We start from the raw sequence: 12054 nt of genomic DNA on the forward strand, positions 1-12054 counted from the left end.
GATCATTTTCACACCCAGCAGATATTTCGAAACTCATTTTTAGACGCCCCACCTGATTAACACAAGTCCGACATTCACCTGTAACTTTATCAAACCAGTCAATATTTCTCTCTTTTTGGTGCATCAATTTTTTCACTTCAGTAACATCTGTCTACCGTGGGTCAGAGAGCACTGCAATTTCATCTGTCCTGTATGTCGTGCATATATAGTACATTTGACAATAAAGCTGACTTTGACTTTGACTTGATCTGACTGTGGTTGAAAGCAGTTCTGACACATCTCTAACAATTTTACGTTCAGGCGTCATTCAATACCTCATTAAGATGTAAACATGATTTTAGTGATTTCAACAAACAGATTTACACGTTTTATAGTAACATGATCAGATAGACGACTGATTCAGATAGGGATGCCTGAGGTTTCCGTTTCCCAAATTACGAGGCAGCGGGAGGGTTCCCACACAAACACTGGAGAAAATGTTGCTTTGCTCCTTTTATCAGCAGTTGTAAGAAGCTGATATTTGAAATGATCATTTCAAGGTCAGCAGAAGGAAAATGAACATTAGCCACAAAGAACTGATGTGTTTAATTGTATTGTAAAACTCTGCTCCATGACAAACCAGAAAAGCCAGCATGTTTATTACCAAATAATAACTCTTCATCTCTTAGAAGAAAAAATGAAGAGACATGACACCAGGGTAGAACAGAAATTATTTAAGGCTCTGTTAAATCCTCAGCTTCAAAAAAACAAACAAAACAAAAAAACCAAAATAATAATGTACCACATATCCTGGAAACTCACAAATAAGCAAAAACTAGTATAAAATCGGTTTAAAATTGGCTATGTCATTAGTTTTTAATAAATAGGCTACTATAAGAAAAAGAAAAATACAGAAGTTAACTTTGATTAACCGTGCCTGAACTTTTATCAAACCACATTGCAGCAAGATATCTGATGATGAGAAATGTCCTGTAATGAAAGCAACACACGTAGCCAAACACAAATATGAATTGTGAGATTCCTTTGGTCATTCCAAAATCATTCTCCCACAGACACCTTGAGAAAACTGAAAATGGAAGACCAGTTTCAACACGATTCATGCCTTACAGAGACGTCCTAGGCTAAAAACAATAAAATGGCTCTTCTTTATCACCTCAAGTTGAATTAGTAGAACATTTTCAGTTTCAAGCATGCGTGGTTTGAGCCTAGCTGCTCCAGGATACTGCGATACTGAAAAGATAAATACTGAAACAACAGGCAGAGCTGACCAGTGGATCAAGTGGCCATCCTGTTGATTTAAACGTTACAGGCTTAATCCACAAAGTCGCACATCCTGCCTTGTTTTCCGAAAGATAACACATCATACTGTAACTACCCTTCGATATAAGTTGTGTCAGTAAGAAGACTTATTCTAGACAAGATTTTAAAAATAACACTGGCAGTACAGCTGGGCAGCAAACCGGTCATGATATGCATGCTTAAAAGTCAAAATGTTTCATTACGAAATACTCTGTCGAATTCCAAACTTAATACATAATATAAGTAGTAATAAAGTATATAATAGTGATTAAAGCATCTTTAAAAAGAAGCTGTAACCTTACCAACCCTCTTTATTATTTCAGGGATACTTCTAAGGAAAAAAAGAGACAGAAATTCAGAGATGGCCTTTGTTGCTTATTACACGTACTGTATGTCTCTCTGACTCCATCCTGCGTCATTGCAAAGGCCGTTAAGGTTGCAGCAGAAACATCTCAACAGTTATGATAATCAAAAATAGGATGCCATCTTTCCTGTCAGATGCTCTGTAAATAGACCATCAGAAACCCCTCTGAACAGACACTTAACCAGCTACGGCAAGCTTTTGTTGATCGGTTCAAAAGTCCGGTTGTCCCCAGATTCAAGGTTCATCAAAATCGTTGTGATCCAGACAAATTATGCATCTGCAGAAACAAAAGAGAGAAACCAAACATGCTTAAATGGCTAAAAATAGCAGCGTGAATCTGTGTGGGCAGCGGTTAACACAGGCAACATCTGTCACACAATCTAAAGTGAACTTCCTGTTTTGGAACAGAATTTCTTTACAGGATGTAACATTTTCCTCTTTCTGCACCTCAGCCCATAAGTCTGTCTGCTTCAAAAGAGCTCTTCATATAATTGTACTCTTCATGCCGCAAATTTTCTGCCGTTACATGATAACAAGCTAACCCAACGGTTTGCAAGCAGCAGCACCACCCACCCACAAAGCTCTCTCTTTTATACTGCAATAAAACATCACACACTCATCCATGGGCTACACTTGTCCTAAGCTTGTGAAACATATTTGTACAGACACTGCAGTGACATTTTAGCACGTTTTGTAAAACTAGTGAGTGGCCAGCTTTTCTGTTTATGTATGAATGCAACCATGAAAAGAAAGGTAGGGATGGCGGGGCTTGTACCTCTTCCTCACTGTACCACACAGGCTGTGCAGCACTGTTCCTGCTTCTCTGGTAACGTGGAATAATTCATCTGTCGGACGATCTCTGCAAACAGCTCGTCCACCATAGTCTTGCTCTTGGCAGACGTTTCGATAAAAGGGCAGCCCCATTCTTGAGCTAGAGCACGCCCATCTGATCCAGCGACCTCACGCTCTGATTCCAGGTCGACTTTGTTCCCAACCAGGATCAACGGCACCTTCTCGAAGCGCTTCACTCGCACTATTTGGTCTCGCATTGGTCGAATGTCCTGATAGATGAGGAGGGAGAGAATATGATGGTGTGATCTCTAATGGAGGCAACAAGCAGGCTTTCAGTCCTGTGATAAGTTATCAGGATAGCATTGTATTAGCATTCAGATGTCTTCGCAGATTTTAAACATGAAGAGACAAACACATCCAAAAATAGAGAATCATAGTGTAGTAAATAAGTCTGCATACTTCTTATAAATAACAATAGAATGCTGCAAAGGTGTGTAAAAGTGATGCGTAAAAGAATATTGTAGTCAACTAATAGGATTACACAATCCCCTTTGTCCTCCCATGGCATTTCAAAATCTGTTTCATAATTCATTGTTTACAGTATATTTTACATACAGTCTATACAAAGGGCACAAAATGTAAAGTAGAATACATATTGATATACATATTGGTATTTATGACTAAAAAATTTAAAAGCAGTAAATAACGGTAGTTTTCTAACATTTAATTGGAACAGACAAAGATTCCGCGGTGCACCGGCGTCGTGCCTGGAGTGTCCCCCGCCTCACGCCCTATGCCAGCTGAGTTAAGCTCCAGCTCCCCGTGACCCGCTACGGCGGATGAAGCGGCAGAAGATGAATGAATGAATAGAATACATATTGATATGCATATTGGTATTTATGACTACAAATCTTAAAAACAGTAAATAATGGTAGTTTTCTAACATTTAATCATTTAAAAAATTGGAACAGACAAAGACGTGGTCTGTTTTCTTGTACAAATATTGCAACAAAACTCTTGTACAAAAAGAAATATTGGACTATTTGCTGTTATATTGTTTTGCTTTGAAATGACAGCAAACTCACTTGTCACTCTGCAAGATTTACTGAAAAAGTCAGCATGTGCATTCCTATTGCATGATTTAAAATGACTTCAAGCTGAAAGAGAAATTTACTCATTAGACTAAACATTGATTTCCGTCTTTGACTGTTATTTCCAACTTTGTTTTTCTCCAAACACATTGCAGTTTAAAGAACATTGCTGTTCTGTAATACACCCGGCAGCGCAGAACCGCCTACACACAAACACCGAAACACCATGGGAGCATCATCCTATGAATTATGCTATGAATAGCAATCTGGCCTTAAACGAATGTCACACTAGAATAAATGTTTGCATTTTTCAAAAGCCTCAAATTAATGTTTGTATAAGAAGTAAAAATTTGGATTATAAGGATGGTGCAATTCGCAGCACTGATGCGTCTGATTTAAAGCTAAGTGCTAAACACTGATCAAGTGTCAGACAATCAACGATTCCACCTCTGCATTGTTTACAGTGTGGGATCCATCTAATACCTGGAATGACTGCTGGTTGACCAGGCTGTATACCAGGATGAACCCCTGTCCGTTCTTGATGTACAGATCTCTCATGGAGGCGAACTGCTCCGTCCCCGCAGTGTCGAGGATCTCCAGCACGGAAGGCGACGAATCCACCTCGATTTCTTTTCGGTAAAAGTCCTCGATGGTCGGGTCATACTTCTCGATGAAGGTACCGGTGACAAACTGGACGGTCAGCGCCGACTTGCCGACACCGCCGCTGCCCAGCACGACCACTTTGTATTCCTTCATCGGGGCGGTCGGGGCGGGCTAACGTAGCAGCTAACGACTTAGCTCCCCTGCTCTTCTCGCTCTAGAAACATTTATCACGTCGTATAAAGGAGCAAACAAAGCAAATTTACAAATGCAACGCGACATAAAATCACTCTTCTTCATTCATCTGAACCCAGATGTTCGCTCATACTCACTCTTTCCGTCCTGCGTTACGTTGTTAGTTCGTGAGTAAAAGTTTATGTTGGCTCTCGGTAACTCTGCTGTTAGCTAGCGCTGCAGCCCGCTCGCTCCTGGCTGAACTCACGTCCCATCCTCAGGCTTCAAGCCGCTCGCCCGATCCGACGAACCAGATGGACCGGCGAACTTGCTGTACAGCTGTAGACAACAAGTCGGAACAATGCGCCTCACATTTCCTCCATAGACGACATACCGATCACTACACAAACACACCAGCCCGCCGGTGTCGCAAAAACGCAGCGCCGCGTCGGTGACGGCCGTCAGTTCGGGCCTGGTTCTGGTTCCGGCCCAGCGCTCCGGAAGGCGGGTGTGCAAATCAACCGATGGATCTGCGACTACCGATCATAGTCCGATGAGGAACCGGCTGGAGTTTGTTGAAGTTCCAGTTTGACTCTGTTGTTCAGATGTGAAAACATAAAAGAAGCTTTCCCCACCAACTGGTTTCCTGAAGCTAACAGCCTCGTTTCCGCTAGCGACAAAAGCCGACCCTCGTGACGCTTTTCAAAATAAAAGCTTGCTTCAGTTGAACCTCCTCACACTGGGGTTCAGCCGGGAACCCCGGTCACACCTATTATTTACACTTCGCACTTTGTTCAGTAAAAGAGAAATACTATACATAAAACACATTTATTAGAGTCAACACACAATATAACACGCAATATTTTATTTGAAATTACACACACACGCATGCACGCACGCACACACACACACGTCCATCCATCCATTTTCTGCCGCTGTATCCGCTGTAGCGGGTCGCAGGGAGCTGGAGCCAATCCCAGCTGGCACAGGGCGTAACACACATACATACATGGAGTATATATATATTGTACATTTCTTACATTTCTGTTTATTGTGTATTTCAGTGTTAGTATTGGTTTTTTGTCTAATGAGTCTGGTTTTTTCTCTTTGCAATCAGCATGTCCTTCTGTACCAATATTGCTTTATATGCCTTCAATTTCCCCTTGGGGACCAATAAAGTTTTTTAAATTTGAATTTGTCTCTGGACTGGAACCACCTGCCCCCAAATAGGATTACAGGTGCTGCAGATATAGTCTATAACAAAATTTTGTTATGTTATGGTTGTCTGCATCTAATGGATTTAGAATGACAGGAACTACAAGGTGGATTTTTTTGTATTACACACATGCACCATCAATTCTAAAATTAGTTGTACTGTACATTTAAACGTGGGGCAGACTATTTAACCAGACTGAAATACTAGTGGGGCTGGGTGACGTTTGTCAAAAAATTGCTTTAACTCTGGGCCACTACACAAACTTGCCATAATATAAACCGAACATGAAAGCTGTAGTAGTAGAAGAACCTACGTTGTTTTTTTTATTTTGTTGTTTTACAGGTAATTATTAAAATGTTTGCTTTAACTAAAATAAAATGAAGTTCATTCTAGTTCATGCAGTATCTAGTTCATGCAGTATCATAAGAGATACAAAAAGTCTATATTGATTTGAAAATTGAGATATCCATATAAATATTATTTAGCGGTCACACTTTGAAACTGAAAATTTGGAGACAAATGATAGAAAACTCTTTTCAAGAGCTACAGAAAAAAAGACACCACAAAAGTATCACAATTATGAGTTTAATTAAAGGTCAAAAGGAAATTGCAGAACTCATCATAGGCACAGTAACTTACTCTTAATAGGTTTACACTGCGAAATAAATTGGCATGTAACACAGCAACACATACAAGCATCACAAGCAGAAAACAGAGTGAAACGATAGATGGCTAAGAAATAGCAACCTTCAAGTTAGTCCTAGACTGTCAGTTTTTCATATGGCTTAGTCCTAAAGTCTTTGGCCCTCGCCATCGTCCACAGGTTACCATTCAGTCATTCCCTGTACCCAGTTTAACAAGGACACATCCACAGAATGATTTAAATAAAGGTTTTAAGTTTACATACACTCAGTACACGTGCTGTTCAAAGTCAGTTAGATGTAGAACATAAAAGAAAACAACACCATGCATAACAAAGGCACAAATACTAATGTGTTATTGTAAATGAATACTAGCAATGAACAAATTCACAATCATCCTCACTTATTGGTGACTGGAAACCTGCAGTATATCCACTTCACATGTATTTTTCTCCATATGGAGTCAGAGGGCTGTGAACCGATTTATCAGAACAACTCATTCCATCCACCACTAGGACAAGTGCCATGGCAACAAAATCATTGGCTTTAATAGCAACTGAAGAGCATATGTCCCTGAAGAAACAGGGTTGCATAAACATGTTGCTGCTCCTGCAAGAATAGTTTTGGAAACCCAGGTTATTTTGACTAAAATCCTGAGGAGAATTTAGATTTATTGTTATTTTGAGCAATGACAATGTGGAGGCAAAGGATAACTACTTTAAAAATGATAAAATTAAAGCAAATTTAAAACCCTGTGAAATCATTTCACACTTTGTCTGGTTCTCTAGCTGCTCCTCCTTTCCTCCTGTGGGTGGCGCTACTCTGTGCTTTATTTTGATGCATTACTGTACTGTGGAGACGACTGCATATGTACCTCTGTCTGTATTCATGATGAGCAGGGACAAGGTTTACAACACATGACAAACATGTGTTCTAGACTATTTCCTGTGATTTATCTCTTGTTTGAGATATTGCTGAACCAAAAACCGAATAATTTAACGTAAAAAGCTTTTTTAAAAGCAAACCAATTATGGTTTGCAGCTAGGCAATGTCATGCTTGGCAACAAGAAGGGCTCTGGCAAATAAAGAAAACGACAGATCCCTCAAAAACAATTGTTTCATATTATAATAAAATGATAGAAATACTCATATCATTAACGATACATTGGTTTGATATTTAATCAATTATTTTCTCTATATTCAAAATAAATTTTGAGTATTTTGACATAGTTATGTACATAAGTGCAAACAAGGTGAACGTCACACATTCATATACACCTCAGCAAGGATCGACATCACCCAGCACAGCTGGGCAGGAAGAGACTTCTGGACCACATTCTTGACCGTAAATGAAACAGAACCAATCAAGGAGAGCTCAGACCTCTGAGCAGAGGACGCTGAGCGTGGGCCTACAGCCTACAGCAGGTGAACAGTGACAACTGAGGGTAGTTTGACTTTAAAAGCTGAAGATCTTTCTAAGGTCCAAAAGCCTCTTGACCTCCCTGACAGATAGTTGTTAGCTTTAAAAGTTCATTCTTCTTTTTCAAAATCACAATACACAAGAACAAATGAAATCAAGTAATGTCAAAACAAAACAAATGAAAAGAAACACCTGATCTCCCCTAAGGACCTTTGGAATTTACAAGAATTTTCCATACAAAATACTTATCACTCCTTGACAACAAGACAAACTAATTAGACATTCCCTTTTTTGAATAAGTTAAGAGTTGTATGTGATTTCAAGTGTGAAAAAAAAATCAGAATTAGGATAGTAGGAAGGTAGCCATGTTGTTATTTTGTTGCCACAGCAACAGCAACTATTACCATTAACAATGACTCTATCATTGTATACAAATTATTTTCATATTTTCCATATATCTTTTTCTTGTTGGTCTACTCAAACTATTAACGATGTATAAATATTTTTTTATTATTATTTCCATGCTATGTTTCAATGTAAGATTAAAAAAAACTTAACTTATTATTAATACATGTGACTATCATAACACACTTATAACATCTTTATACAGTGTTTTTGAAATAAGGCCCTTTGTTTGTGTCCAGTACGCTCATGATCCAATTACCTGTCCACATGCTAAAGGATCTGCATATTCTAGAGCAATGATTCATGACTATATGAGAAAAATATAATGAGGCCAAAAGAAAAACAGGTACGAGAGAAAAGAAGAGGACAAGTAGCAAAAAAAAAAACCTTTTTACTGCCACACCACAATTCCCTTAACTAACAAGCTTGTAGGCGTCGATACATCTGCCTGAATCAAAAATCCAATGCCCTCAAGAGGCACAATTTTAAAGATCAAGTATTCTGTTTTTTTTCCAGATGACAGCATTTTGTGAAGGCATAATGATGTAAAGGGGGGTGGGGTGGTGGGGGTGGATGAAGGCTCGAGAGAAGGGATTTCTTGGCTGGACAAAGCTACTCTCAAAGATGCAAGATTTACATGAGCCAATTTGTCTTGAACATTCAGATGATCAATTTTATTGACTAGGGGAATATGATTTCTGTTCATTTTCTTCAAAGACAAAATGCAGCTGCACTGAGAATATAAAAACAGCAGCAAAGGAGATGTAACAAATGGTTTTACAGTAACAGGCAGGTAATGGGCTATGAACAATTTATCTACCATACAGAGAAAACGTACAGGGGAAACATCTGTTTATATTTTTGTACTGTCATATGTATAGGGGGCTAATAAATCAGCCAATATTAGCTTATTACAAATATGCTATCAATGGTGCATACAATTTCTGATGAGTAAAAACAAAGTGCAGGTTAGATATGCCAAACTCAGTTTGTAATTTAAAACCAAGGTGAATGTTACATTGAATGACCACAAGAGACCAATGAGAAATTGATTTTTCAATTGTGAAGCATCCTGCATAGTGTGCAGCTTGGTCCATCCATCAAGTTTGTAGAATCTTTGAAGGCCCCTGACCGAGTAAGGGATAGTGTTTTTGTCACATACAAGCAACTCCACCTAGTTGGTTGAATATGTTTGCACTAATACTTCTGTTAAGAGTTAACTAAACAAGGGCTGACAACAGTGACAAAAACAAGCTGATTTTCCCAATTTTGTCCAATGATGATGCCGTAGTTTAAAGTACAATCTGGGCACTTTGGGTTCTTTCAAAGGTAGTCGAACTGTACTTACAAATCTGCTCTACCTTCTCTAAAAATGAAAGATACTTCTAAAATTAGTCACATCAGTCATTGACATTAAATATGAATCTATATCACAATACACACACTGTAATATGTCTTAACACAATATCAGCCTGGTACCTATGTGCCTCAGTACCTCATGAAATAGTCTATTTATAGTGAACCATTACTATTTCTACATTTGTTATTTAGAAGGACATGTGTGGTTTTTGCATTAGATACATTCACAACACAATAACATCATTTAAAATTAATAATGCTCAATGGGAATATCTGCAGCATTCACCATAAATCAAATGTGTGATTCATTGTCTCTTTCAACATAGTTATGTTTGCACACGAGTCACTGATTGATTTTTTACATAAATGTTTTGACAGCTCAGCTGCCTGAGAGAATTAACCATTACAGATTATTTATTATCATGATATTGCACCAAACAACACATCAAACGTTGAGCACTGGTCTGTTCCTATAATTCGTTGACAGTAGTGGCTTTAGGAGACTTGGAAGAGGCACATTTTGATTTAAAAATGATTTCCAGTTTCCAATTCCTTACAGACGTTTTAAAACTGGTCTGCATTTTTTTTTTGCCATTAGACATGAAAACGATGATTTATTCCACCATCTCCTGACTTGACTATATTAGTAACTCATTCATGGTTTAAGCAACTGCTGCTACTGTCTCGAGTCTCACGACTTCACAGAATGGGCACATCAATACAAAAGATGACACATTATAAGATCAGACAGGACATTTTCAAATTCTATGCTTTCTACCTGAAAACATAAACATCTTGTGCCATTTATTCAATCCAAAAACCACATGAAGGGAGACAACAACGCAGAGACTTATACATTTTTAAAATACATCTGTGTTCAAGTGGGGGACACTTATTTGGAGGATTTATACAGGTATTGCATTCAAAGTGACAGCGTCTCATATAAACCACAGACAGATTTCAGGCACAGCATCAAGAACCAAATCCAGCTTCCATCTTGTGCAATAATTCTGACATCAGGGGTAAAAGATTGAGTGGTGCCAATTATAAAATATGCCATCTTAAATCTGACCTTTACAAGTGTGTTGTTTTGATTACAATTTCAAGACAGGTGAGCACGGGAAATCAGGATATGTGGCTTTTTCTGATAAGACGCCAATGCCTGTGGATTGTCATTTTCTTAAACCATGTTATTATATCATAGTATGGACAAAACAGAACAATCTAATACTGCTTTTCAGCCACTTAGCCTAAACATTTTAGTTATTTAACCTGTCTGATTTTGGACTGATAGAGTTCTACATGTGAAGAGTGTCACAAAACTTGCTTAAAATAAAGACACAAATTAAATAATAAAGAAAATATTAATATGCTAAATTAATGTCACATTTTCTTTTTCATGGTCATTGTAGTTCGTGGAATTATCCAGATATTATTAGAAAATGATAATGAAATCAGGGGACAAATTATAATTTAGATTTGCATAACAAACTTTCATAAATTAAAAGTGCTGTTCCCTTTTATAATTGTTCTTAAATTATGAGAGATGGGAATAACACATTGCGTTTTTGTAACAACAGACATTGCCTTTAATTACAAATAAGACAATCTTTCAATGTATGGTGTGATTTGAACTCTTATTGGAAATTAAATATTCTCTTCAGTTGAGAAAATAAACCAAAGGCACAAACAAATGATCAACAACTCACTAAGATTGAACAGGCAAAATGAGACCATGGGAACAAAATGAATAGCAGATGTAGAACAACATATATGTTAATTTTTTTAAGCCATCTTGAAATGTAAACATGACATAATAAACACTCTTTTATTTTGACAACACATGATAGTTGACGATCAGCGGCGAAACTGTTTCCCACTCAAATGGTCTGAATTTCCTGACTTTGCAAAGGTCAAACGTGTTGGGTTGCCTCATGTGATGGCTCCCACGCATAAAGGGCATGAAGTCTTCAATGTGTGTGTGTGTGTGTATGTGTGTGTGTGTGTGTACGGGTGCACATGTCTGCTGCACCTTTAAGACATGCGTATGTATGGCTGTAAGAATGAGGGAGCTGTATTGCTCAGCCTGATTAAGTCAGTATGCATCAGCATGGCTGCTTTAAAACAACAGTAATTTGTCCAGGCTTGTATTGCAAGAACCATCACAGCTTTCACACTTTCATAAGAGCTTACATCGAGTTCCCATTGCCATTCGGTCAGTGTACACTGTAGGTGAGGCACATGTTTGCTGCATTCAGAAAGATGTCTGCCATGATAGTATGAATGCTTCAGGGATTTTAACTGGGGTTTCGAGATAGGCTTACTGGGTTAAGCGCCACCGGAGATGCCACCAGCAATTTAGGAACCGGACAGAAATGGGTTTCCATGGGAATGCACTGGAGATCCACTGGGTCAGGGTTCAGAAGCTCTGAGGAGTCTGTAAGAAAGAAGCAGAAGGGTGAGAGGAGGAGCACTTATTTCCCAGCGACACAAAGATCTTGAGAGCCTGTAGTAGACAATTCAATAAGATTCAGTCACTGCGCAAATCATTTGTGAGGTAAAACCAGCAAACAAGCCACTTGTTCCAACCCCAGTCAGAACCCATAGCTATCTTTGTGTTTCTGACGTCTGTCTAAAAAACAACTAGTTCATCTGAATCATTCGTGTGCCTTCATTTGCAAACAAGACTCCAA

At 38.4% G+C, this 12054-nt stretch overlaps 2 protein-coding genes across 3 annotated transcripts in view; both read right to left on the reverse strand.

The window, feature by feature from the left end:
* Positions 1 to 566: 566 nt before the first annotated feature.
* On the reverse strand, positions 567 to 4997 carry rap2c (RAP2C, member of RAS oncogene family). Its single transcript, XM_068325688.1, has 4 exons — positions 4479 to 4997; positions 4030 to 4363; positions 2439 to 2724; positions 567 to 1940 (listed from the first exon to the last, which is right to left on the reverse strand). Exons 2-3 carry the CDS (start codon positions 4300 to 4302, stop codon positions 2446 to 2448), a joined length of 552 nt encoding a protein of 183 aa, XP_068181789.1. The 5' UTR covers positions 4303 to 4363; positions 4479 to 4997; the 3' UTR covers positions 567 to 1940; positions 2439 to 2445.
* Positions 4998 to 6107: 1110 nt separating this feature from the next.
* The window catches only part of mbnl3 (muscleblind-like splicing regulator 3), a 28864-nt gene continuing 22917 nt past the window's right edge, over positions 6108 to 12054 (reverse strand). For both annotated transcript variants that reach the window (XM_068325686.1, XM_068325687.1), the window contains one exon: positions 6108 to 11798. In XM_068325686.1, coding sequence (XP_068181787.1) covers positions 11781 to 11798 — 18 coding nt within the window. In that variant the 3' untranslated portion in view covers positions 6108 to 11780. The remainder of the gene's footprint in view (positions 11799 to 12054) is intronic.

Source organism: Antennarius striatus, chromosome 10 (genome assembly GCF_040054535.1).
Source record: "Antennarius striatus isolate MH-2024 chromosome 10, ASM4005453v1, whole genome shotgun sequence".
In the NCBI taxonomy this organism is placed as follows: Eukaryota; Metazoa; Chordata; class Actinopteri; order Lophiiformes; family Antennariidae; genus Antennarius; species Antennarius striatus.

Coding starts and splice junctions, on each gene's coding strand:
- rap2c (XM_068325688.1), bottom strand. CDS start 4,302: ATGAAGGAATACAAAGTGGTCGTGCTGGGCAGCGGCGGTGTCGGCAAG. Junction 2,725..4,029: donor TCAACCAGCAGTCATTCCAG/GTATTAGATGGA, acceptor CTCATCTATCAG/GACATTCGACCAATGCGAGA.